The following is a 26307-nucleotide window of genomic DNA, read 5'->3' on the forward strand; positions in this document are numbered from 1 at the left end:
ATCTTAAAATACAGCAGATGAAAAGCATACTTCAGGAGGTAGGGTTGATGGGAGAAAGGTCATATTTTTATTCATATGGCAGGCAATGCCTAGAATTCAATTTTTTATCTTCCTGACAGAGCAGCTTCAAAGTGGCAGAGGTATAATTATGATCCTTGAGCAATCAGACAAAATTATCAATGCCTTTCTTTGGCTCTCAGAAAAAAATCCTCTTGATCTTGGAGGCAAGGAGAAATGCATTAAAATGTGCTATTTCTTTAATGTCTGTCATCATGTTTCATAACACTCCACAATCAACACAAATCCATTCCTCAGCACGTGGCCGGAATAACACCTGCTATTAAAGACACACACACAATGTTCAACATTTTATTAAATGCCATTATAAACCGGGTACTTTGGGTCCTGGATGCTGATTTGCTGAGACAGCATTCCAGCTGTGTGTATATCAGACAATTTACCATCAGGTATAACGCAAAACTACTTGTTAACTGTTATATTTATGTTGTTAATCGGTTTATAATAGCAATAAGACACCTCGGGTTTGTGGCATTATTATGCAATTAGGCACCAGGGGGTGTGTGGTGTATGGCCAATATAACATGGCTAAGGGCTGTTCTAACGCACAAAGCATTGCGGAGTGCCTGGATACAGCCCTTAGCCGTGGTATATTGGCCATATACCACAAACCCCCGAGCTGCCTTATTGCTATTATACACTGGTTACCAACGTAATTAGAACAGTAAATATAAATGTTTTGTCATTCCCGTGGTATACGGTCTGATATACCACAGCTGTCAGCCAATCAGCATTCAGGGCTCAAACCACCCAGTTTATAATTAAGCAATAAGGCATGAGAGGGTGTGGTATATGGCCAATATACCACGGCTAAGGGATGTTCTTAGGCCATTATAAACTGGGTGGTTCGGGCTGACAGTCGTGGTATATCAGACTGCATACCACGGGTATGACAAACCATTTATTTTTTCTGCTCTAATTACATTGGTAACCAGTTTATAATAGTAATAAGGCACATCAGGGGTTTGTGGTATATGGCCAATATAACACGGCTAAGGGCTGTGTCCAGGCACTCCGCATTACGTTGTGCTTAGCACATTCCGTAGCCGTGGTATATTGGCCATATACCACAACCCCGTGCCTTATTGCTTAATATACCAAAGGCATATCAGGCATACTGATTAAACTAGCACCTATTGGATTTCAGTGTGACCAATTTCTCCATAAGGCCTGAACGGGCCAAGGCTTTACCCAGAGCACGGAGCTGTAGCTCACTACTCAGTACCATTATAGTATCAGACTCAAAAGAGCAATACCATTTATAATTGGGTTACAAACACTATACTTATTTGAAAAAAGGATACACTTCCATTTTGTAGATTTTTTCCCCAGCTTTGTATTTGTGTATAGGTTTCTTAAAATGTATACAATACGTCTCTGGAGGGCATTGGTGTTGTGTGTGTGATGTTGGTTGAATGTCTGTTACACCGGAATTACCCTATAAATGCAGTACTTGGGGAAATCCTAGGCATTAATAACAATTATTGGCATTCTTTAGTTTCCTCAGACACCTTAAGTGTTGGGTATTGACTGCTGTGCTGGAGAGAATGTTGCCTATTGATCCGGCCAAGGCAGAAAGAGATGGTGTCTTCTTCCTGTAAGGCTGGGATTAATCCCAGTGAACAACAGCCACTGCTCGATCCCATTGGCTGACTAGGGCCTCTTTAGGACACATACCTTCCCTGTGAACACACCTCTAAAGTTCGCCCTGCATGCTGGTGTGGATCATTACAATGATGGGCATGGTTTATTACTGTATTTGGGGGAGAGGGGGGCTATAGTTTGGATATCTTTAATATCTGCAAACAATAGTATTACATTTAGCTTTTAACTAGATCGATAAAATATAATTGTTTAATTTATTTTTGTCTATATATGTATTTAACGTTATGTTAAAATAAAACCACTGACCTCTATCAATAAATGAAGATCTAATCTCCAGTCTGGCTAGTATTGCCTGTTTCACATGTTTTATTCTTCACCAATGCACTATGTATAGTATGCTGCCATGTTGTCTCACTCCCAGTGGACTGTGTGCTTACTAACAGCTCATCTACTATTGCTTAAGGCTCTTATTTTCTTCTAGTCAGAAAAAATACTTTCTACTGTCAAGCTCCGACATCCCCAGTGATTGAAAGCTGGTGGGCATGGAACTCTCAGAGTTGCTCTCAAAGCTGCAGCAATGCCTGGATTCACACAGCCGACTCATGATGAATAGAGAAGTGCTAGAACAAAGGAACACTTGTTATGGGTTTAGATGCCTTTACCAGGCTTTTATTTGGCCACAAAGACTTCTCTGCCTACACAATTCATTAGGATTTACATGAATGAACTCAAGGATGTATTGCTCTAGGTGACTAAAAACATGAAATCCCCCAATACATTTATAGGACTTTTATCTAGACATCAAGTCATCATTTGACAACCACAGAAATAAGCATGACACTTTCTCATACCACAAAAAAAGGCTGGACATTTTTTTTCTGATTCTTTCTTTCTAGGTTTATATAAAAATGTAAATTAAACTCAAAAACCTGAATGGATAGATACAAGTATTTGTCAGATGGGTCGTTCCACGAAGAGTGCCTTTTGATATTTTAAGTAGAAATTGTCCACCAATATTGATTTTAAAAGCCTGTTATATTCAATGAAGTGCCCTTTAATATTGACCGCATGGAGAATTCAATAAAAAAGATTTTTGAATATGAATAAAGGCTTGCTAAAGTGCCAACCCTGTGTCACTTCTAGGAAGACTTCAACCCATTTAATCCAAACATTTCTCCATCATTGTAAATCTCTAGCTATTTTAAGTCATTTCTGAAGATATTTATTTCATTTGATTAGTGATTCATTTACATCTGTCCCTCATTTTAAGGTCAACTGTCTCGTTTGAATATGTTGTAACTATTCCTTTACAAAATAAACCTTGAACATCTAATAGTTAAATCATAGTGTAAAAGCAGGTGAGCTGGTTCTACTTGTTTGGCCATTTTCTGTTTTGTGGTAGAAAACTAATGGGTCGAGCATAACACAAATAACCCTGTTACCCATAGATAGACAGGCTAGAAATGTTTTAGCAACTAGATTTGTTTGTGTGAAGCTTGCATTCAATTGCCACTCCCTGTTGCACACAACAAGCTTCCATTCACACTGTCACGAGGGGATTTATGGCTGATTTATGATGAGATCGTCAACCCTGATACGATTAACCCAGAGAATTTATTCGGTTCTTAATAGGCACTAACTATAGTAATTTTTTTATTTAACCTCTTGAGATGGCAAAGTGTTGAACATGTGCTCTTTAGGACAGAATGTCAACATTTTGTGAAATCACAAGTTACACTTCTAAAAAGGCATCGAATTGGTGGAAGGACCCAGATACTGTACAGGTAAGATTGTAATCTCTTACCATTACTCCTTCAGCCCAATTCTACATTATGATAGTCTACTTATTCACAACAGATTTTCTGTACATTCATACATAAAGTTGTAAATTACAATCTAAGTACTGAGCTGATTTCTCAATAAATTGTAAGGCAAAGGTAGTAGTGCCACAAAATCACATTAAGTCATTGAGAACACAGGACAGAGAACATATTGTGCCACAAAGATAAGATTTTGGAAAAAAAGGATATACTGAAAATACCAAAGAAATTAAAGTATTCAAGTTTAGTATTCTCATTAAATAATCTTAAATATAATAATCATGTATTCATATCTATCAAACTACAAATCAAATATATATATTTTTGTGCTGTATTCTCTTGAGTCATAATAACATAATAACTACTTGTACTTCCCTTCTCACTGGTTAATACTAGCACCTATCAGTGTCCCTCCCTGAGATGTGTAGGGCGTGGCCCGTCCCAGCTGAGAGAGCGGGGTCTGCTCCAGCCGTGGTGGCCACATGGCAGGGGTCTGCGCTCCAGGGCCCTAAGGGCCACTCTTCTGGCCACCTCCGCAGCAAACGTGGCCCCCCTCCATGCCAGGCAGACACAGGCTGCGTCTGGGGCTAGCGCAGATGCAGATTGGCAGCCAGAGCCTTGCTCCTCCACAGGTTGTCTCCCTGACCTCTCAAGGTTCCTCTCGCAGTCAGAGCAGATCTGAGACAGAGCAGCGGCAGACAGAAACAGATTACTGTACATTCAAATAAAATACCGTCAATAGTCAGCCCTCAGAGCTCAGTGTTACTATTGGTATGTTGGCATCACCATGGACCTTAACTTTGCATATTTATCATCATGAATATTATCCATAGAATTACTGTTAATACATGACTCATTATGAGGTATCATTCACCTCCCACTGCAGAAATAGTGCCAATCATTCCCCTCCCTAATACTATCCCACTGTGTCCTCTGTTGGTGAGTTGATATCCATTTCCGTGTATTAACCTACCGGTACACTACTGAACAGGTCTCCTGCTGCTAGCTTGTCTCTGCTCTGGAACTGGCTCAGTTCTCTAAACTGCTGGGTCTCTCTAGAACGCTCCTCTTGGTGTGGGGTAGGGAGGGTCTCCCCACTGTAGGGGAGGAGAGGGCTGATGGTGGTCAATGGGTCAGAGTGGAGAGGATCTGCACTACCCACCTTAACCATGACCTCTATTGACTACAACTAGTTTAGCTTCACCTCACTGCATGTATCCATGTCAAAACAGCCTGTCTCATTACCTGATGGACCAAATGTTGATGGCTCTGTTTGTCAACAGCCCTCTAACCAAATGCAAATTCTGTCTGCTTATTTTGGTAAACCTTCCACGATGTCCCAATCCCTGTTAAGCTTCTTGTTGACCGCGTCTGCCAGCTTTGTGTACACAACTGGCTCCTCGGATATTCCAGTCGCATCGTTAATGTGTGCCCTTTTGTGTCGTTTCAGTCCTCCGGGATAAACAGGCTCACAGATGCTAAATTATTCCAACACAGATAATTAGACGAAGAAACAATCACAAGTATGAATAATAATCTGCATTGGGAACATTAGAACTTTTAAAACATGGGAACAGGGGGGATTCTGGGCACCAAGGGAAATGAGCTTATCAAATAAAGCTTGGAAAATGTGCAGTGAATGAAATAAGTCAATCATTTTAATGTGAGAGAGGAGCCCTGAGGAGAATAAATAAGCAATCGCCACATCATGCAGGGAGAACAAATGAGCATGGCGCACAATTAGGCAAGGTCACATTCTGCTGGAGCTGTGAGCACGGGGTGCGCTAATGAGCTCCCTGTGTGTGTGTGTGTGTGTGAGTGTGTGTGTGTGTGAGTGTGTCTACTGTGTGCAAGAGTCCTGAGGGAGGAAGAAAGGAGAGAAGAGTAAGAAGTCAAAACCTCTTTCCATCAAAATTCTGATGATGTACAGGCTCCTTTAAGGCAGACAGATAAGGCGAGGGACAGGCTTGAAAGTGAGAGGGCTATCAGACATCTGGGCCAAGTAGACATGTAGTCAGGCAGGCAGTCAGACAGACAGAGCAATAGGCAGGTGTGTCAGCCAGACAACAGGACGTTCAGCAGGAGCCACGTCACAGGCTTTCAAAGGAAAATCAAAGTTATTAACTATTCAATCACATGAAGGGGAGGTGAAGGTGTGAAAGGTTGCAGACCAAAGCACTTTCTCTCCCGCGCATTAAGAGCCTGGTCCAGCGCTTCGGTGCTCTGTGTGGAAGAGAAATAGATTGCCTCCCAGGAAGACGACTGCTCACACAGTCTCTTTTCACCCTTTTCTCCTGTAATAACCGCAATCTGCTGTGAAAATCTAATCCCAAGTACCATTTACACTGCATCTAGATAACTTCTGCTTGGGAAAGCGGATGACATGAATATTTAATTTGCTGATATCCAAATAAACAGCACAAGCCATCAATCAGCAGGCCTTCTAACAGGAAGTGAACTGGAAAGGGACATTGATAATGAACACCATGCGTAGAAGGAAATGCACATCTCACATCAGCTGCATGCCTTTATTAATGGCTACTGGCCATTAGGGCTGGGAATTGCCCGGCACCTCGCCATACGATATTATTGTGATACTTAGGTGCTGATACGATGTGTACTGCGATTCTCACGATTCTATATGTATTGCGATTCGGTATTTGTGATCAAAACTCGTTTTCTCATGACTCTCGTCACTGCAGCAGACAGTCACGAGAGTCATGAGAAACGATTTTTGATCAGTCATGGAGATAAGTGCAGAATTCTTTTGCTCCCGCATTAAAAAGAAAATTAAGAAAAAATACTGGTGTTTTGGTGTAGGTACAGCCAACTAGCGCACAAATTATATTGCGATATGGTCAAAACGATACGATAGAAAATGATATCCTGATATGTAACTGTATCGATATGCACTAAAACTCCTAGTCATCCTCATCTACAACACACTGCAGTGTACATGGCCCTTACAATCACCAGTGTACAAGTGTACAAACACTCTAAATGTGGATAACCCCACCCGTATGACATATTTATGACAACAAATCAGGCATGAATACTGTCCTTCATTTAAGTAATAGCTATATCCTACTCTCTCTCTCTCTCTCTCTCTCTCTCTCTCTCTCTCTCTCTCTCTCTCTCTCTCTCCTCTCCTCTCCTCTCCCTGTCCTCTCCCTGTCCTCTCCCTGTCCTCTCCCTGTCCTAATTCTCCCTCCTCAGTGGCAGATAAGAGGATCAGAAGTCCCTCCATATGCACACATATCTATGGAGTGGATGTCAGGTCTCAGCTTGGCTCTAGCTCTGAAAGCCCTGGTAATGACACTTAATGAAAGCTGGGGAGCAGAGCCAGGCATGCATAAGGAAGGAGAGGCCCAGTGTCCCCCCACAGCACCCTCCTCCTCCCATCAGTCCTGCTCAGGCCCTCAGACACCATAAATAAACAAACGCGGTGCATGCGTGAGAATGGACGACTGTTCCCTCTGCTCCTCTCATGCCATTCACTTATTTATCTATTTATTTGTATTTACTCTCTCTCTGGCTGCTTTTAGCGCTCCTCTGTGTTCTCCCAGCTCCCTACAGGCTTCCTGGATGTCCTGGAACATTAGCTGAGTGAAGTCGCAGCCATCCAGTGGGCCTTTATGGGCTGAGTTGGCATCTGCCCTCCATCGGTATCAGGCAAGGCAACACACACAACACACACACACAAACACTTATTAGCCTACAGTACGCTCTCCAGAGCAACGTCCACCCAATGCCTCAGTGCTCCTCAACTTCATATTGCAACTTTTTTAACTGTTTTTTTAACACTCAGCCAACCAGTTAAACTAACTGTTCTTTCAAAGCAGGTTTTAAGTTCTAAAGGGTCTTTTGTACATTACCCACCTTGCGTAAGACGTTTGAGAGAGCTCAGTGTGGCGTGCTGTAAGTGACAGCATGAGGATGAGGTTAGGGCCATGATGAGTGTTGAGGCTCCGTTATCAGAGCAAACACAGGGAATGATGGGATAGAATAGATCCCACTCACTACAAGCCTCTAATCAGCACAGTCAGCACAGGGCTCTGATTGGGTTCACACAACCAAGCTAGTCTCTTCCTCTCTCCCTCCCTCTATCTCACACTCAACAAACGTTATCCCACCAATCAGCCCTAACTTTACCTCATTTCAATTTAGGAGGAAATCAGACGGGAACGTATTACAGGGAAATGCCAGTGAGCACAGGACTGGCTTACTTTAAAGCGAGGAGGTATAGGCAGGGCGAAATGAGACGGCTTCAACTGTCAAACAACCAAATGGAGCACAATTTCACCAATAAATCGCCTTTTCTCAGCATGACATATAAAATGCAAGTTCAATTTAAAAAATGTATAGTCGGTACCATGGCAATGTGTGGGTGATGTCTGTCTGAGTGTCTAGACTCGTTTCTGAAAACAGACATGACTAAGACCTGGCTGGCCCAGAGGAGAGGTGATCGTGTCCTTGGATGGCTCTGCCTGCCTGCCTGTCCATCTGTCGGTCTGCCTATCCACCAGTCCACCTGTGCTTGCCTCTCTGTTTGTCTGTCTGCTGTCTCTGTTAGGTGGGACGATCAGACCTGATAGGAGGCCAGACTAGAGGTCATCTCTAAGCCCTCCTCCAGTCCGACCTCTAAGCCCTCCTCCAGTCCTCAGAGTCAGAGCACCAGGCTTTTGATTACCACCGTCCATAGCCACCTCTAGGATTTCCCGCCTGACTGCACAAATGCATCTTCGTTGTTAACAAGCTGCAGTGGTCCTGTGGGGCAGGAAGGGCCGGTGGCGTCTGGGCCCAGGCGTGAGGAGACTGCAGTGGGGGTCACCCAGGGTGCGGAGGGGGAACTCGGAACAGCGAAACTGTTCTACTCTGAGAGATGGAGAGAGTGGCTGAGACAGGCTGGGCTGCATTAAAGGGGGGTGGGGATTTGAAACACCAATCTGCAGGCTTCTCAGAGGCTCTCAGGCCACTGATTTCACAGCCGGACGACACGGACCATTAGCCCCAAGAAACACAGAGAGGCCTATGCTAATCCCAGAACAACAGAAATCAACATGGCTGCCAATAGCTCTTATGAGTTACAGACGGGCTCCCGCTCTTAACCAATACTGTCTGAAATGTGTTGGTGATTGTTGCTATTGACCCATGTCTCAGCTCTACTCTAGAAACACACAGAGAGGAATTCACTCAGTCCGGGAAGTCACTGCTTTGTCACTGATGCTGTCTCTAGAGCCCCAGCAAAGAAACTAGTGAGGAGTTAGAGGACATGTAGTCATTTGCGTCGTATGGACCTGCTGCAGCTTGTTCCTGGAGAACTGGGAAGTTGCCAGGTGATGGACTAGAGCCAAGCCCACTGATCCAGTGTCTCAGGTCAGTGTCAGTGGTACAGTACTCACTCTGTGTGGAGCAGCTGGACAGGAAGTCTGGCCAGGGCACTGCGCTGGTGCTGCTCACTCATACCGGCTTGAGAGGCCTGACACAAAAACAAGTGACATTACGCAATAGAAAGGAACAATGCTCTTCAATTAGTGTTGTTATATTACAGTATATCAGGGTTGTAAATGTGTGGAGGTCTGACAGTGTTATCCAGTGTGTGTAACTGTGTATGGTACGTACCCTGAACCTCTCGGCTTCAATCCTGCTCTCATCCAGCTCAGCCTTCAGCCTCTTCATCTCCTCCTGCAGACCCTCCACACTCTCCTGCAGGTGACTGGACACACAGGTAATAAACCGGGTCAAAACTCCTGGGTGGCTCCATTTACACTTATTTCACAAGTATAGCATGTTCCCTGCTCCATCTAATCTAAAGCCACCTAAAGCCTGTACACTTGTTAACCAGTGCTCGAAACATGGGGACCTGATCATAATAAAAAATTGGGTGGTTTGAGCCTTGAATGCTGATTGGCTGACAGCCACGGTATATTTAAGCATTAAGGTCTGAGCTCTTGGCCATGGTATATTGGCAAGATATCACACCCCCCCAGGCCGTATTGCTTAAACATAGCACCATTTATCACTATCATGTCTCCTGTGAATAAAATAAATCAACAATGTGAGTCGAACAATAACAGGGCAGGCTGGATGTGTGTGGAAGAGCTCTTACTCCTTCTCTGCAGTGAGATGGATGATCTTTTTGCTCTGGTCTTTGATCTTAAAGTTCAGTTTTTCATTGCCTTGCCTGTCGACAGGGTTAAGACAGGGTTAATGCTGCGTAGTGAATGTAGAGTAGAAAGTGACTGGGTATCAGTGTGTGTGTGGAGTTAGGTATGCTCTTACTTCTGCTCCTTCACCCACTGGTTGACGTTGGTTACCACCAGCTCACTCTCCCTGTGTAGAAGAGAACTGTCTGAACGAGCATTACCCAGAGACTGGCGCAACACCTCCACCTGAGACAGCGAGGGGGGGGGGGGGTAGAGAGTAGAGAGAGAGAGAGAGAGAGGAGGTAATGAGAGTCTACAACTCTAACAGTGTCTATCTGACATATCTGGAGGTTTTAAGGGTTCACTACCTCATTAGCTGCTGTGCTGTACTTGTGCTCCATGGAATGGAGCTGTGAGTGTAAGGCATCCACCTGAACAGAGACACATGAACAAACCCCTGCTGCACATTGTAATGGCTATACAGCTCATTTTCCATTGAGAGGTGATTACTAACGATGCTGTTTGGCCTTTCTGTGCCAGTGCAAAGTGTGAGGATATATGTCATAACTAGAGCCAAGAGGTTTTCATGAGCACATCAATTGATCAGGAAATCTTTGGGCCTAGTTACACAGTAAGGCTACCGGCTATAATAAGGGCCCAGAGTTTTTCCTGATCAGTTCACATGCTCAGCAAAACATCCTATCTCTAGTCATAAACCCTACCAGAATGTCCCCAGAACCCATTGTGCAAGTGTGTGTCTGACCTGGGCCACCTTGGCATGGTAGTTCTCTTTGAGAGAAGCCATCTCCACTTTCATCAGCACCACCTCCTCCTCCCGGATCTCCAGGGCTACCAGCTGCTCCTGGCCCCAGCGCTGAGACCTCCCCAGCTGGGCACTCAGCTCTGCCAGCCTGTCCTCACAGGACCGAGTCTAGGTGAGAGAGGGATGATACCTGTCATTGGCATTTCCTAATATACTATTTGTTCTAATTTCTGAAGACTGATGGACCTTTAAAATGAATGATGAACAATGAGTCACAGCAACATGCATTGTATATTCATGAGTGTTTCCTATAACCCTGCCCAGGTAGGAAACTGGGCTGGGACACACAGAGGCTGTGCAGTGTTCACATCCCCCGTCCTATCCCCTGCCTGCTTGGCTGGGACACACAGAGGCTGTGCAGTGTTCACATCCCCCGTCCTATCCCCTGCCTGCTTGGCTGGGACACACAGAGGCTGTGCAGTGTTCACATCCCCCGCCCTATCCTCTGTCTGCTTGGCTGGGACACACGGAGGCTGTGCAGTGTTCACATCCCCCGCCCTATCCTCTGTCTGCTTGGCTGGGACACACGGAGGCTGTGCAGTGTTCACATCCCCCGCCCTATCCTCTGTCTGCTTGGCTGGGACACACGGAGGCTGTGCAGTGTTCACATCCCCCACCCTATCCTCTGTCTGCTTGGCTGGGACACACGGAGGCTGTGCAGTGTTCACATCCCCACCATAATGACCTTTCCACAAGCCCAGGGAGCACGCAATGCAGAGGAGAGGCAATACATGTAATGAAAGAAGCAAAGGCAATTAAAGTGGTGTGTGTGTGGGGAGTGGGGGTGAGCCTGACTGGAGGCTCCGAACTGCAGTACTGCAGCTCTGTATTCCCCCGAACCCCTGTGTGACAGCATCGCAACCCCAGTCTGATCATCCTCTTGCTGCGTTCACCTGCTAATCCGGACAGGTTTAGGACAGCCATGCACACACTCACAAACCCCCCCCCCATCTAAGATACACATACGTACATTATGTAGATACACATCAAGCACATAGAAAACACAGACACCACACACTGATGTTAACACATTCACACACGTAAACACACACACGTTTAGGTGTGTGAAATGAGTTGCTCTCCCCCAGCCCAGTGTCTTCCCTCCCCAGAACCCAGCCATACCACACGGCCAGAGAATCATTACTCCCTTCCTCTGATCCCACCAAGCAACCAGCAATTATTTATAAAAGTGGAAAGTAAAAACAGACAACCAAACACACACACACACACACACACACACACCCTGCTGCACATAATCATTATTTTTTGTGGGACGGGTTGTACGGGGAGGGGGCAACTCGCACTTCATTTTCTCTGGCGGAGTTTGCTGACCGCAAAATGACAAGGATCCTCTTCCTAAACCAATTAAGAGGGCAGAGCGCCGCTGTTACCATGCAACATTGACAGCACTTAAGGAGGATGACGTGAGACCACAGCGATGAGCCACAGAGATGTGCCCTCGACTAAACACACATACAAACACATTGTAGAGAGGTTTGGCACTGCAGGACAAGCACACACAGCTCGTATGTGCCTGTGTACACAAACAAAGTGCTTTGGATTTGTCACAATACAAACACAATGCTTAGAATATTTAAACCATAAGGTCTCTTAGACATTTTCACATTTTCAATTGAAAACCTGTTACTACATTTCTGTACTGTATGAGGCCTTAGAGTATCTCAGATAAACTGTGATTTATATTTTGGCTATTATGTGAGGCAGTTCCTCTAAGCAAAACTGTGTGTGTGTGTAAATGTTTGTGTCTTTGCAAACCAAACTCTTTCTCTATGTATGTATGTATGTATGTATGTATGTATGTATGTATGTATGTATGTATGTATGTATGTATGTATGTATGTATGTATGTATGTATGTATGTATGTATGCATGTATGTGTGTGTGTATGAGTGTATGAGTGTGTGTGTGTGTGTGTGTGTGCTGTACATGCAAACTCTTTCTCTGTGTGTGTGTGTGTGTGTGTGTGTGTGTGTGCTGTATATGCAGACTCTGTGGGGGTCTGGGAGAGAGGTCTCATTATCCAATCAGCTTTAGGAATACAGCCCCGGACACAGAAAGGGCACTGCTACAAGTCACACCTCTTTTCTCTACAACAGAACCTGCTCTCTCCTGTAGTGGTCAATTAGTGTACAGTGCGACCTGTGGAGGTTAAGTCTCTACTTCAGAGGGGCTGTGTGCTCCACACTAATGACCAGGCATTCTAAGGGTGTAGTGTTCATTTCCAGCCCTGGGTATATATTACACTAGATAACCCCCTTTCCTATTATACAACACATAAGGTTGAAAGATTGAGCCATCACACTTCTAATCATGTGATGGTGTAGTGGTTGGATACAGGCTATAACAGTCTAGGATTTCATGTGAGGTTATCTAGTCCATGACCTAATGGTTGGATACAGGCTATAACAGTCTAGGATTTAATGTGAGGTTATCTGGTCCATGACCTAATGGTTGGATACAGGCTATAACAGTCTAGGATTTCATGTGAGGTTATCTAGTCCATGACCTAATGGTTGGATACAGGCTATAACAGTCTAGGATTTAATGTGAGGTTATCTGGTCCATGACCTAATGGTTGGATACAGGCTATAACAGTCTAGGATTTAATGTGAGGTTATCTGGTCCATGACCTAATGGTTGGATACAGGCTATAACAGTCTAGGATTTCATGTGAGGTTATCTGGTCCATGACCTAATGGTTGGATACAGGCTATAACAGTCTAGGATTTAATGTGAGGTTATCTGGTCCATGACCTAATGGTTGGATACAGGCTATAACAGTCTAGGATTTCATGTGAGGTTATCTGGTCCATGACCTAATGGTTGGATACAGGCTATAACAGTCTAGGACTTAATGTGAGGTTATCTGGTCCATGACCTAATGGTTGGATACAGGCTATAACAGTCTAGGATTTAATGTGAGGTTATCTGGTCCATGACCTAATGGTTGGATACAGGCTATAACAGTCTAGGATTTCATGTGAGGTTATCTGGTCCATGACCTAATGGTTGGATACAGGCTATAACAGTCTAGGACTTAATGTGAGGTTATCTGGTCCATGACCTAATGGTTGGCTGTCCCAGACAGACTAAATAGCTTTTTTGCCCGCTTTGAGGACAATAAAGTGCCACTGACACGGCCCGCAACCAAAACCTGCGGACTCTCCTTCACTGCAGCCGACGTGAGTAAAACATTTAAACGTGTTAACCCTCGCAAGGCTGCAGGCCCAGACGGCATCCCCAGCCGCGTCCTCAGAGCATGTGCAGACCAGATCACCGGGGGCAAACTACCTGCCCTCCAGGACACCTACACCACCCGATGTCACAGGAAGGCCATAAAGATCATCAAGGACAACAACCACCCGAGCCACTGCCTGTTCACCCCGCTATCATCCAGAAGGCGAGGTCAGTACAGGTGCATCAAAGCTTGGACCGAGAGATTGAAAAACAGCTTCTATCTCAAGGCCATCAGACTGTTAAACAGCCACCACTAACATTGAGTGGCTGCTGCCAACACACTGATTCAACTCCAGCCACTTTAATAATGGAAATTGATGTAAAAATATATTACTAGCCACTTTACTTTAAACAATGCTACTCAATATAATGTTTACATACCCTACATTACTCATCTCATATGTATTTGTATATACTGTACTCTATATCATCTACTGCATCTTTATGTAATACATCTTTATGTAATACATGTATCACTTACCACTTTAAACTATGCCACTTTAAACTACTTATCACTTGCCACTTTAAACTATGCCACTTTGTTTACATACCCTACATTACTCATGTCATATGTATATACTGTACTCGATACCATCTACTGCATCTTGCCTATGCCGTTCTGTACCATCACTCATTCATATATCTTTATGTACATATTCGTTATCCCTTTACACTTGTGTGTATAAGGTAGTAGTTTTGGAATTGTTAGGTTAGATTACTCGTTGGTTATTACTGCATTGTCGGAACTAGAAGCACAAGCATTTCGCTACACTCGCATTAACATCTGCTAACCATGTGTATGTGACAAATCAAATTTGATTTAATTTGACAGTGTCAGATCTAGAACCAGATCAGTGGTTATCGGATATTGACAATGAAATGGATGGTTATTGGTTAATTGCCATGAGGATGAATGGAAATGTTGATGTGTAGATCCTTCTCTCTCACCTCGTCCAGTGACTGTCTGCTGGCAGTGCGTAGTCTGTGGAGCTCTGCAACCAGCTGCCTGGTCCTCTCCTCCTGGCCCCCTCTCTCCTCTGACAGCTGGGAGCTCCTCTGCTGCAGGCGGGACAGCTCACTACGTAGACCTGCAGCCTCACCACTCTGCTCAGCCAGCTGACCAGTTCCACCACACGCACAGCCGCACATCACAAAACAAACATCCACACAAAATATACATTGTTAGTCCCACTACACATTATTTTCTCCAGTCATTACCCTAAAACAAGTCGAGAGTTACTGTCATTTTAACGTCAGTATTTTCAATACATGCCTGACAGAGTACCAGTGTGTAAGCAGGGCACCCACCAGCTCCATGCTCTCTCTATGGGATGCCTGGGTGGAGGCCAGCTCCAGTCTCAGCTCTCTGAGGCTGTGTTGTGCTGCTGCAGTGTCCCTGGTCCCCTGCCTGCTGCTGGCCTGGGCCTCCTCTACACACTCCCTCAGCCTGGACACTGTCTCCTGAAGGACACTCATCTGGAGAGGAGAACACACACATGGAACATGGGCCCCAAACTACACATAAAATACACTCATATGGACAGTATGTAACTGTTACCTCGTGGCTGTGGCCCTCCCTGCTCTCCAGCTCCCTCCTGCACTGCTGCAGCTGAGCCTGGCAGGCTGTCTGTTCCTCCTGCAGCCTCTGGGTGGTGCTCTGCAGCTCTACCACACAATCCTGCAGGCACCCCACAGTCCTCTCCCGCTCCCTCAGCTGTAGGACAGACAGGAGACACACCCCTATCAGAGCTCCCATCAGGTGTGTGTGCCACTGTGTGTATATGAAGCTCAAGGATAGATGGGACTAAATCTGACAATCGCAGCGCCATCTTAACTCTCTGTTCCAGGATTAAGTAACATGGATGGGCAAATAGATGAGAGATCTGCACTTATATGCATGACAGATTTTAAATTGGGATTAAGGAGATTAATTTCAGGCCGTAATTGAGTGAGAAACTTTTTGATCAGATTGATTTAACTTTCTAAAGATATGAATTATGTGCTTCAATTAAATTTCCTAGCAGCTGAACAGTTGGTAAATTGCTGCGGTTCAAGCTTGTATCCCTTTGGCTGGTGGAAAACTATCATTTCACAAAATTCCTGACGTGTGCAGATCTGACTCATTTCTCTTGCTTCCTTGGGGGTTAAAAAAAGAATTACTATTTTTGAAACACAAATTCAGAGACGGAAACTAATTCAATTTGCGAACATGGCTGGAGGGGGAATATGAGTGGATTGTAGATGAGTGTAGCCAGGCTTCAGTCAGACACTATGTGAGGAGAAGACGCTCTCCTGATGAATGGATAAACAACATCCTGTAAAGACAAAAAATGCCCTTTGAAACGTTTAACTGTCAGCAAGCACAGGTTTAATTCATGAAAGCTCACTGACACTAATTATTTGTGTTGGAAAATTGCCTTTAGTCATAAATCAACAGACAAACACTACAGTATGATTAACATATGTTGTGTGAGTGTGACATGCATTAGCAATATGTGTGAATTTATTGACTGCATATTTCTAGTTGAGCGCTAGTTTTGGGATACATTAGAATGTGTGTGAAAGCACCTGGTTGAGTGCTGAGTTGTTGACTGCACATGTCTAGTTGAGTGCTAGTTTTATATACATTATTATAAACTGGTTGGTTCGTGCCTGAATGGTGATTGTCTGACAGCCATGGTATATCAGACCACGGGTATAGCAAAACATTTATTTTTGCTGCTTTAATTACATTGGTAACCAGTTTATTATAGGAATAAGGCACCTCTGGGTTTGTGGTATATGGCCAATATACCACGGCTAAGGGCTGTATCCAGGCACTCTGCGTTTCGCCGTGTCTAAGAACAGCCCTTAGCCGTGGTATATTGGCCATATTCCACAAACCCCAGAGGTGCCTTATTGATTAATAATAGTGTTTGAATCTACCTGGCTGTGAGCTGCTTCCATGCTGGTTCTGAGCTGGTTTCTCTCTGACTCCAGCTGGGCCTCTCTCTCCCTGGCCCCCTGGTTCCTCTCCTGCAGCTCCTGCTGCCTGTCCTGCTCCTGGGACAGCTCTGCCCGCAGTGCCCGGCTGGCATCAGCCTGCTCCTGCAGCTGGCACACAGAGAGACGACCACAGTCATACAGCCAACCAACCGACCACATGTTTACAGGCAATATTCTGAGGTTAGGCTACATTTACATTTTAGTCTTAACATAGGGGTTCCCAAACCTTTCCAGCCGGGGCCCCCCTTCCAGCATTGAGGAACATCTCACGCCCCCCCTGAGCACGTGCCACGTCTATTTCTATGGGCAAATCAATATATTGATCTAGCGTAACGGGCCAACCTCTTTTCACGCCACTTTGATACAAAGTGATTTTCGTAGCAGGTTAGGAGAGCATTTTCGCTAAACCTAACTATTTTCCTAACCTTAACCTCAGTCGCCTAACCAGCTACGACAAATTCACTTTGGTATTGAAGTGGCGTTAAAAGACTGTTCCTCTAGAGTAACAGACCCTAAGTGACTGGGAGAGGCTCCCAAAGGTGGTGACTGGTTTCAGGACACTGTTTGTAGGAACCTGTTGGTTGATTGGATAGCTTTATGTGTTAATGTTGGGTCTTACCTGCTGCTGTAGAGTCCTGAGTGTGTCCTTGGTGTTGGTCAGCTCTGCCTCCAGCTGCTGAGTCCCCTGCTGGTGTGTGTTGGCCTCCTGCTGAGCACTGAGCTGGGCCTGCCTGCTTTCCCCTGCCTCCTTCTTCAGACTCTCCACCTGGGTCCTAATACACACACACAGCCAGACACACCGTCAGTCAGGGGCTCCCAGTCTTTAAATGACCACTACTTTCAAACTGGCATGTTTGATACCTCTCTCTGCCAACGCTACCCCCCACATGCTGTAAACTTTGTTTTCACTCTTGTTCACATTTTCAAAATCAAAGGGAATTTAATTTATCTTGTGATGTATTGCGAGAAACGTAATCATTGGAGAGTAATGCGTGTGTGTTTGTGTCTGCCAGATTTAATCTGAGCAGGCAAGCCTGAACATTTAATGAGAGGACGTTGCACTAATTCTGTCTGTGCGGTGCTTTGCGGTGTGGCATGGTGTAGTGGGGCGAGCGTTGGGCTGATGGGGCACCGGGGTGTGAGGGATGGGATCAGAGCTGTGTGTGTGAGGGATGGCCAGGGCCTGTTTACCGCCAGGTGAAGCAGCTAATCAAATCACAGAGAGCGGCCCCGTTCAGTGCCCTCTCTCCCTGAGACATTAACTCAGACCACAGCCAAGCATCAAAGCCCTCGCCTGCCCAGGGAGGGACACACCACGCGTTAGGGAGGGTGATGAGGGACACACCAGCAGAGTGTGAAGGGGGAACTTATACTGTACGTAGAGCAAAGTTTGAGGGTGGCGTTCCCTAGGGACATGTTCTACCAAGGAGTTGCCCCTCCTCTCTGCCGATATCCATCCGAGAAGCAACACCTTTAGACAGTCTAAGACAAAGAGAGAACGAGCGATATCGAGGAGGTGGGCGGGGGTTGAGGGGTAAAGCCCTTCCCGGAGTGAGTGAGTGTTTGAGAGTGTGTGTGTGTGGGGGGGGGGGGGCAGAGCCTTCTCAGTGCTCACCTCCCTCTCCCATTGACAAGGCGGCCGCAGTAACAGCAAATCGATGGCTCGTGAATCCCCTGCATCCCCCCTCTCCAGTCTGATCAATATCCCTGGCAATTAGAATCCCCTATCTGCATGGCTGTGGGGACCTCTGGGTGGCTCGCCAGCCCACAAACACCCAATTTAGTCCTCAGCCTATCACTTAATTACTAAATCCTCCCTAATGCCTATTGGCAGGCAGTGGGCGCACTCCAAGCGGCGGGACGGCTGACTGAACAGGAGACCTTTGGCAAGGTGTTGGTTAAGATGCTCCCATCTCGCTTCTCCTGGCCAGTTAAACATCTGATTTCACAAGAGGGCCCCGACCTGGAATGATCTGCCTATCGAGCGGCCGGAGCACACACAGCCCAGATGGACAGGGGGGAGGAGGGGGAGAGCGGGGGAGGCAGCGTGCCAAGGGTCACAAAGCCAAAACACTTTTCTCTATTTCTCTCAGCCACTAAGATACAGACAAGGTTGAGAGTGTGTGTGAGGCACAGTGGGTTTCTAAACACATTTAACATCAGATTTTCATCAGATCACATTTTCTTCACAGGCATTATGTAGAGTGATTGTTTGAGAGGCTTGTCTGAGTCATAAAGACACTGTGGCCTTACTGACCAAAAGGTTCAGTTTGGATCTAAATGGGAATAAGATAGTCTTACAGGCTCATGGCAATCAGTAAATACTCAAGTCACTGTTGAAATAATGGCTCAGTGAAATGTGAAGGATTGTGGTTAAAGACAGGGTTCATGACATGCTGTGTGCTAGGTGGTAGAGGGCTGCAGGTCCCAACAGAGATCATTGAGTCGCGGTCGGCATTTTTCATCCTGCATTCATCATTCATCAGACAGACAACTTTGGGATGAATTTTGATGAATCTTTCCAAGGAAATTAACTTAAATATAATTAGGCTATAATTTACTACACTGCCTAGTAATAAATATTGATCACCCATATTATTTTGTCTCTGTCTGAAAATCGTCCCGATCCTAAAAGGTAGGCTATTAAACGTAGCTCAAGAGAAAATGCAAGTGTCCTCTCTCTCTCTCCAACTCTGCTCTCTTCAAACTATGTCTAACCTATTGGCTGATATAGCCCAGTAATACTGATAGCCTAATATAATGGAGAATGTGAGGATCTCTGATAATTTAACCTATTTCTTAGGTTATTTTTGCACATTCTGATATTGACTATAGAGCGCAAAATTGCTAGGACCATGGCTAGCAAACTAGCTGCATCCCATACACCTAAAATAACATTGCGGGACTGCGGTTGGGTTCGGGACCAGTTCTTGCGGGAGCAGGTGGGAGTTAGACAGAAAGCCAGCGGGAGCGAGTAGGTGTAGTATGAAAAGCTGCGGGTGCAGGTGGGAATGGCATGAATAAATCAGTCATGCGCAGACCTCTACTTGGAGTCAGATAGAGACAGACAGTCAGAGGGCTTTAGGGGCCCCAAAGCCCTGTAGAGTACCTGTAGCCCTGCAGCTCATGTTCTGTGGTGTGGAGTCTCTCCTTTAAGGTGCGTAGCTCTGCCTGTAGCTTCCTCTGGGCCTGCTCTGCCCTCACCACCTCTGCCACCCGCTCTGCCAGGTGTTCCTGTGCTCGATGCTGCCCCCCCTCCACCAGCAACACCTTCTCCTCCTGACGAGCCAGGTCCTGGGCTGAAACACAGACACATAGCATATTTTGATCATTTACTATCAACAACGCTATTATATTACATATTTTATCTGTTATCTTGTGTGCTGATTTGCCCTTCTTCTGCATCCATGCATGTTCTGTTATTTCTTATTTTTATGGTCCCTCTGTTAGTATGCATGTGTGAGTGAGAGTGAGTGTCAGACAAAAGGCCCCAGGCTGTGAATTGATGGGCTGTTTCATTGCTGGCTAGCTGCTGAGGCTTCTGGGGCAGGCAGGACGTAAACAGGTGACCATCTCAGACTGCTCATTAAAGTCAGCCCTAGAGGCTGCACTGCTGCTGCTGCCACTACAACCATGTCACTCTCCTCTTCCCATCAGCATCACTCTCATTCCTTCTTCCTCATGCCTCTTCTGCTTTTTGCTCATGCCTCTAACTGTTTTTAGAACCTATTCTCCACCAAGGGAAGGAGAGAGAGAGACAAACAGACAGACAAATAGAGACAAAGCAAGATAGAGAAATAGGGAGAGAGAGAGCTACAAATGTACCTGACTACACTCTGAAACACGACTCCACCTGTATAGACACCAGTCACTCAGCTCACCCCCCAGGACTGTGTCCTCCTCCTACCCGTGTCCCTGCAGCGTCCCTGGGCCTCCTTTAGTTCCTCCCTGAGGGTCATCAGCTGGGTCCTGAGAGAGCCACACTCAGCCTCTCTCTGCTGTCCTTCCCTCCTGGCCCTCTGGACGTCAGCCTCCAGGCCCCTGACTGCAGCTGCCTGCCGCTCCACCTCCACAGCCCGACTCCTCAGAGTCTCCCGGGCCTCCAGCAGGTCAGCCTCCGAACGCCTCAGGAGGTTATCCCGCTTCTGCACCGCCTGGGAGGGAAAAGAGAGAAGGCTCAGTCAAAGTGTGAGTGAATGAACATATACTCCTGTGTGTGTATCTTCTTACCCAGAGTGTTCCATTTATGTGTGTGTGCGTGTTTTCCACTTTCTGAAGTTCTGAGTGAGTATGTCAGTGAGTGAGTAGGTGAATATAAGCTCTTTCTATCCTATCCTCCAGGTATGTTGGAGGTGAGGGGGCCTGGCCTGGCATCATGCCACAGTGTGTACCTGCTGTCTCTTGGCACACTGGGTGTGGGCGGCCTGCAGGTCCTGCTCCAGCCTGGCAGCCCTCTGCTCTTGAGCTCCCACCTCCTCCAGCCTGCGCTGGCCCTCCATCATGGTCTCTGCCTGGAGCTGCCTCCCAGCCTCTTGCAGCCGCAGCACCTCTGCAGCACACACAGTATACCGTAAACACACACATGGATGGATACACACACCCACAATGCAGTAAAAAATAAACTATGTATTCTATCGTAAACACAAAGTTATTGGTTGAGTTGTGTCATGCCCTCCACACCTGCCACAGTGCTGTCCTTGAGCTGGGTGAGTCTGGACACCTCCTCTCTCAGCTGACGAACCTCCGACTGGCACACACTGAGGTCCTGGCTAGCCTGGGCACACTGCTCCACGGTCTGGGAGAATGCCTACACACACACACGCGCACGCACACCTGTCACACACCTATGACTATGCCTGAGGGGAACGGGCGGACCAAAGCCCCCCCCAGGACATCTCCACACCTGCTCAAGCGCGTTCAGTGAAGCGCCTGCCCCTAATTTGGCATTTCCACCATGACGGCATATGTATCAGAGTGTGGAGGAAGTGTCCTGTGTTAGGGGAGCACCTATCTGACAGGTGTCACATCCAATCTGCACAGACCTACTGATGTTTTAACTATTCAATTAACCAGCCAACTGCACTGTGTGGCTGCCATGACATATTTACCTAAGATAACTTGTGTGTGTGTGTGTGTGTGTGTGTGTGAGCACAGGCAGCTGACAGGTCAAAACATGTCACTGTCACTCTTCCTCCAGTAGAGTGTGTGTGTGTGTATGTGTGCCAGCCATCTCCCCAATGCTCTCAGAGCCTATCAAGCCAAAGCCAACAGCTTTGAGTGAAATATGTACATAAACATTAAGTTAAAAAGTATAATTCAGCCATGTTGTGGAGGGAAGATCCTGCCATCTTCCCCCTTCATCTCAGACCATTAAAATAACGAGTTGTCACCAGGCTCTGCTTTCACTACCTCCTGATGCTGACACCCGTCAAGACAAATCTAGATTTCATGGCCACTTACAGATGTATAAATAGTCAAACGAGGTGCTCTAATCATCTATAAAACGCAGCTAAAAGGTTGCCAGAAGATGGCGGGCATCGTGGGCCAGCCGGGCTGGGTAATCAATCTGGGCTGAGTCGGAGTGGAGCGGGGAGCGGTGGCCGCGTGCGTTAGGAGCAGGGCAGTAAATCACGTCAGCGTAGTGCGGGCGCTCCTCTGACACGCCAGCCACTCCAGCTGACACTGGGCCTGTTTGACAGCCTGATGGATCGCCCCGCTACACTCCATTAAAGGCAAACGGGCACACGCACGCTGACATAACAAACAATTAGTCACCGTGGCCGTTATGGACCTTGGTTGGTGCGGGTCGGCGTCTGTCTGGCAATGGCTGCTCTGACTTCCTGTCTAGGGTCAATTTAAAGCCAGGGTTGGAATACACAGTGGAACTACAGTGAACTTACTGAACATACAGTAGGACCAAACTTTTAAGTATAGTTGATAAGTGAACTTTTAAAGACAATGACTTTCTCTGGTCACTGTGATTTCACTGGCCACAGTGACTGGTTGTGTTAGCAGGTCTCCAGCAAGAAGAGGTGAAGTGTTCTGCCCCTACTGTACCTGTTGTAGTTCCTGGATGCGGCAGAGCTGGGAGTCGTAGTCTGAGTCAGAGTGGATGTGACTGGCTCTGTAGACAGAGAAATCAGCTTGGCTCTTCACCACACTCTCCTCCTGTTCCTCCACCTGAGAGAGGCACACAGGAACAAACATAGTACACAGATATATCTGTTGACAGACCGGTACAGAATCACTGTCATGCGGTTGACTTTAGTAGGTCTCTCCTCCCATTTCCTTCCTGTGTTGTGAAGTTGAGTGTTGCGAGGTAGAGACAGAAGGACTGGCTGGAGCTCTGTGAGACTATGGTTGAAGGGCAGACTGCATGGGGTCCTCCTGTCTGACTGTGGGTGAGGCAGGCCGGGGGTCACTATGAGACTAAGTTTGGGGCTGAGGTGCTGGGTGAGTTCACACTAATGAAACAGAGACAGGCAAACAGTTTCCCCTCAGTCTTCCCCATCTGCATGCTGTGCTGGGCCTGATGGCTCGTGACTGGAGCACATTCTGCTTTTCACAGATGAGCCGGTCTGTCTGAGGCGCACACACACACAAACAAACACACAAAATGTCCTATCGGGTGTCGGTGGTTTGTCAGGATTACTTTGTGCTGCTGCACTTATAAAACACTCCCAAATGGCCTGTAAGTTTACGAGGATAATATATCTATCTGAATACGATGTTCCTCTCATTACCCACTGTTGTTTGTTGTCTATGTTTTCCAGACAGCCTTCACTGCAGTGTGTCTGTAGTGTTCATAAAGCCAGGGGCCGTTACAGGCAGGATGAAGATGGAGAGAGAGGTGAAATCAGCTGGTTGTATTGATGTCTCACAGCAGTCAGAGCGATCGGCTCATTAAATGAAATCAGACTCTCTACCTCCCTCTCTCACACAGACATACACACCCCCCAGTTTTTAGACAACACATGTAAACTTGGGAAAGAGGTAAAGAAACATTGGTGTGAAAAAATACCTTGGCAGGAAGTGATCACTTAAAAGGTATGCAGGTCAACACTCACACACACCACACACACACCGTGGGTCAGAGATAGAGACTGATGAACCGAGTGGGTGGTGTGTCGCCCTGTGTGCTCTAAGGACCCAGCTGAGGATGAGAGAGATCAATACTGTGTGTGTGTGTGCGATTGAGAGCTTCTGTGTTGCTAATGGAGCTCTGCTGTGTGGGAGGGATGTTGTTAGGGACTCAGGTGGTGTGTATACAGTGGAGAGGGAAGGCCTTGGTTACAGCAGTGGAGAGGGCAGGGTGAGAGCTGGAGGTGGTGGGAACGGCGCCTCCATTATGGGCGCCCCACTGGATCTCCAGCCACCTCCACACCACATAAACACTGAGCTCCACTGGGCATGGCCGCCATTATTTCAGCCACATATCGCATCCCCAGCATGATTTTCCACTTTGCTTCTTCCCTGCATGGAGCTGTCAACCACCCCGAGTCTCACACACACATGCATGCACACAACCACACACACCCAAACAAGTCCAAACATCAATCCTTCCTCTCCACTGCTCTGCCCATGTAATCCAGTCTTCCCCTCCTCTCTGCTTCCTCCTGCCAGCCATTAACGGTGGTGCTCTGTGCTGTGCTCTGTGCTGTCCAGGGAGCTCACACTGCCTGTGTTTTCTCATTGTGTTTCCTCCTGTATGGGGGCCATGAAGCCGATCAATAGGAATCAGTGAAAACACTTCCAGAGGTCCCCAGGCCTCCGACTCCCAGAGTGTTGTACCCTGTCTGACTCCATCCGTTTACAGATCAGCAGCAGAGATGGAGCCTTACCTACAGAGGTGTGGCACGACAACTGACCTGCATGTAGCTTCACTCACCTGAGAGGCCAGTTGGGTATACTACAGTGCTAGTACTACTTGACTGGCTTTGACTTCACCGCATGACTGGCACTGTTCTAGGTAGCAGGGGTAGTGAGCAGGACGAGTGGGCCTGACTGTGTAGGGGGAAACCACTGAGTGGACTAGTATGTTAATCTATGTTTGTAGTGGAAAGGGACTGATCAGCACAGTGTGACCGGGTTTGTCCGTGTCTGTGGACGAGTCTGTCATTGGGAAGCTACAGTCCTGTGGATGAGGCTCGGCCTGACTGACTGATCCACTGACCGATCTGCCTGACTGACTGGCTGGCCTAACTGGTGTGACTGACTGTCTGACCTGTCGTCTCAGTGCGGCAGTGTTGTCTCTCATAGTGCTGATGACCATCTCACACTCCTGGCTGTGTTTGCAGCTGGACTCCAGGTCTCTCTGGGTGTCTCGGAGGTGCTGGCTCAGGGCACTCAGGGCGTCATCCCCGCTCTCCAGCTGGGCACAGTGGGCCTTCAGCTCCCCCTGCAACACCAACGCCTGGGCACACAGACGCAGCACATGCTCGTCCCGCTCCACCACCTGGGACACAGGGACACGCAGGCAGGCACACAAACACACATACAAACAAGACATGCTATTAACACTCATAAATCAGGCCTGGAGATGTACGCAAGAACAACTCCTGGCAACATGGGTATAAACAGCAGAGATAAAACCACAACACATGGAGTGCTTGGGGCTATATGGTTCTATCTGCATTTTTGTCCAAATGGAGTTATTGACATGTTAATGTTCTCTACCTATATAGTGCTCTAAACACCCCAATTTATGTTGTGTAAAAAAAGAAATACTAGATAGAAATTGCTGACACCGTTCAAACCAATAGGGGTTTGTAAGTAACTTTAACACCAATCATCAGAACCTCTAGCAGACAGAAAATCTAACAGATAGAACCTCTAACAGATAGAACCTCTAGCAGACAGAACCTCTAGCAGATAGAACCTCTAGCAGATAGAACCTCTAGCAGACAGAACCTCTAGCAGATAGAAGCTTTAGCAGATAGAAGCTCTAACAGATAGAACCTCTAGCAGACAGAACCTCTAGCAGATAGAACCTCTAGCAGACAGATCCTCTAGCAGATAGATCCTCTAGCAGATAGAAGCTTTAGCAGATAGAAGCTCTAGCAGATTGAAACTCTAGCAGATAGAAGCTCTAGCAGACAGAGCCTCTAGCAGATAGAAGATCTAGCAGACAGAGCCTCTAGCAGATAGAAGCTCTAGCAGACAGAACCTCTAGCAGATAGACCCTCTAGCAGACAGAGCCTCTAGCAGATTGAAGCTCTAGCAGATAGAAGCTCTAGCAGACAGAACCTCTAGCAGATAGACCCTCTAGCAGATAGAACCTCTAGCAGATAGAACCTCTAGCAGACAGAGCCTCTAGCAGATTGAAGCTCTAGCAGATAGAAGCTCTAGCAGACAGAGCCTCTAGCAGATAGAAGCTCTAGCAGACAGAGCCTTTAGCAGATTGAAGCTCTAGCAGATAGAAGCTCTAGCAGACAGAGCCTCTAGCAGACAGACCCTCTAGCAGATAGAAGCTCTAGCAGACATAATCTCTAGCAGATAGAAGCTTTAGCAGATAGAAGCTCTAGCAGATAGAAGATCTAGCAGACAGAGCCTCTAGCAGATAGAAGCTCTAGCAGACAGAACCTCTAGCAGA

At 46.6% G+C, this 26307-nt stretch overlaps 1 protein-coding gene across 2 annotated transcripts in view; it reads right to left on the minus strand.

The window, feature by feature from the left end:
* Nucleotides 1–2326: 2326 nt before the first annotated feature.
* Nucleotides 2327–26307, minus strand: part of LOC115112536 (centrosome-associated protein CEP250-like) — a 330336-nt gene continuing 306355 nt past the window's right edge. Inside the window, exons 25-43 of one of the 2 annotated variants that reach the window (XM_065013075.1) lie at nucleotides 24940–25170; nucleotides 22773–22895; nucleotides 21396–21522; nucleotides 21107–21264; nucleotides 20623–20869; nucleotides 19825–20014; nucleotides 17335–17488; nucleotides 16656–16823; nucleotides 15289–15444; nucleotides 15039–15206; nucleotides 14679–14846; nucleotides 10413–10580; nucleotides 10018–10080; nucleotides 9786–9895; nucleotides 9613–9687; nucleotides 9126–9219; nucleotides 8906–8982; nucleotides 4477–4600; nucleotides 2327–4181 (exon numbers count right to left, since the gene is read on the minus strand). In XM_065013075.1, coding sequence (XP_064869147.1) covers nucleotides 3906–4181; nucleotides 4477–4600; nucleotides 8906–8982; nucleotides 9126–9219; nucleotides 9613–9687; nucleotides 9786–9895; nucleotides 10018–10080; nucleotides 10413–10580; nucleotides 14679–14846; nucleotides 15039–15206; nucleotides 15289–15444; nucleotides 16656–16823; nucleotides 17335–17488; nucleotides 19825–20014; nucleotides 20623–20869; nucleotides 21107–21264; nucleotides 21396–21522; nucleotides 22773–22895; nucleotides 24940–25170 — 2877 coding nt within the window. In that variant the 3' untranslated portion in view covers nucleotides 2327–3905. The remainder of the gene's footprint in view (nucleotides 4182–4476; nucleotides 4601–8905; nucleotides 8983–9125; nucleotides 9220–9612; nucleotides 9688–9785; nucleotides 9896–10017; nucleotides 10081–10412; nucleotides 10581–14678; nucleotides 14847–15038; nucleotides 15207–15288; nucleotides 15445–16655; nucleotides 16824–17334; nucleotides 17489–19824; nucleotides 20015–20622; nucleotides 20870–21106; nucleotides 21265–21395; nucleotides 21523–22772; nucleotides 22896–24939; nucleotides 25171–26307) is intronic. The other variant, XM_065013076.1, reaches the window with a different exon arrangement.

This window comes from Oncorhynchus nerka, linkage group LG28, assembly GCF_034236695.1.
Source record: "Oncorhynchus nerka isolate Pitt River linkage group LG28, Oner_Uvic_2.0, whole genome shotgun sequence".
Classification (NCBI taxonomy): domain Eukaryota; kingdom Metazoa; phylum Chordata; class Actinopteri; order Salmoniformes; family Salmonidae; genus Oncorhynchus; species Oncorhynchus nerka.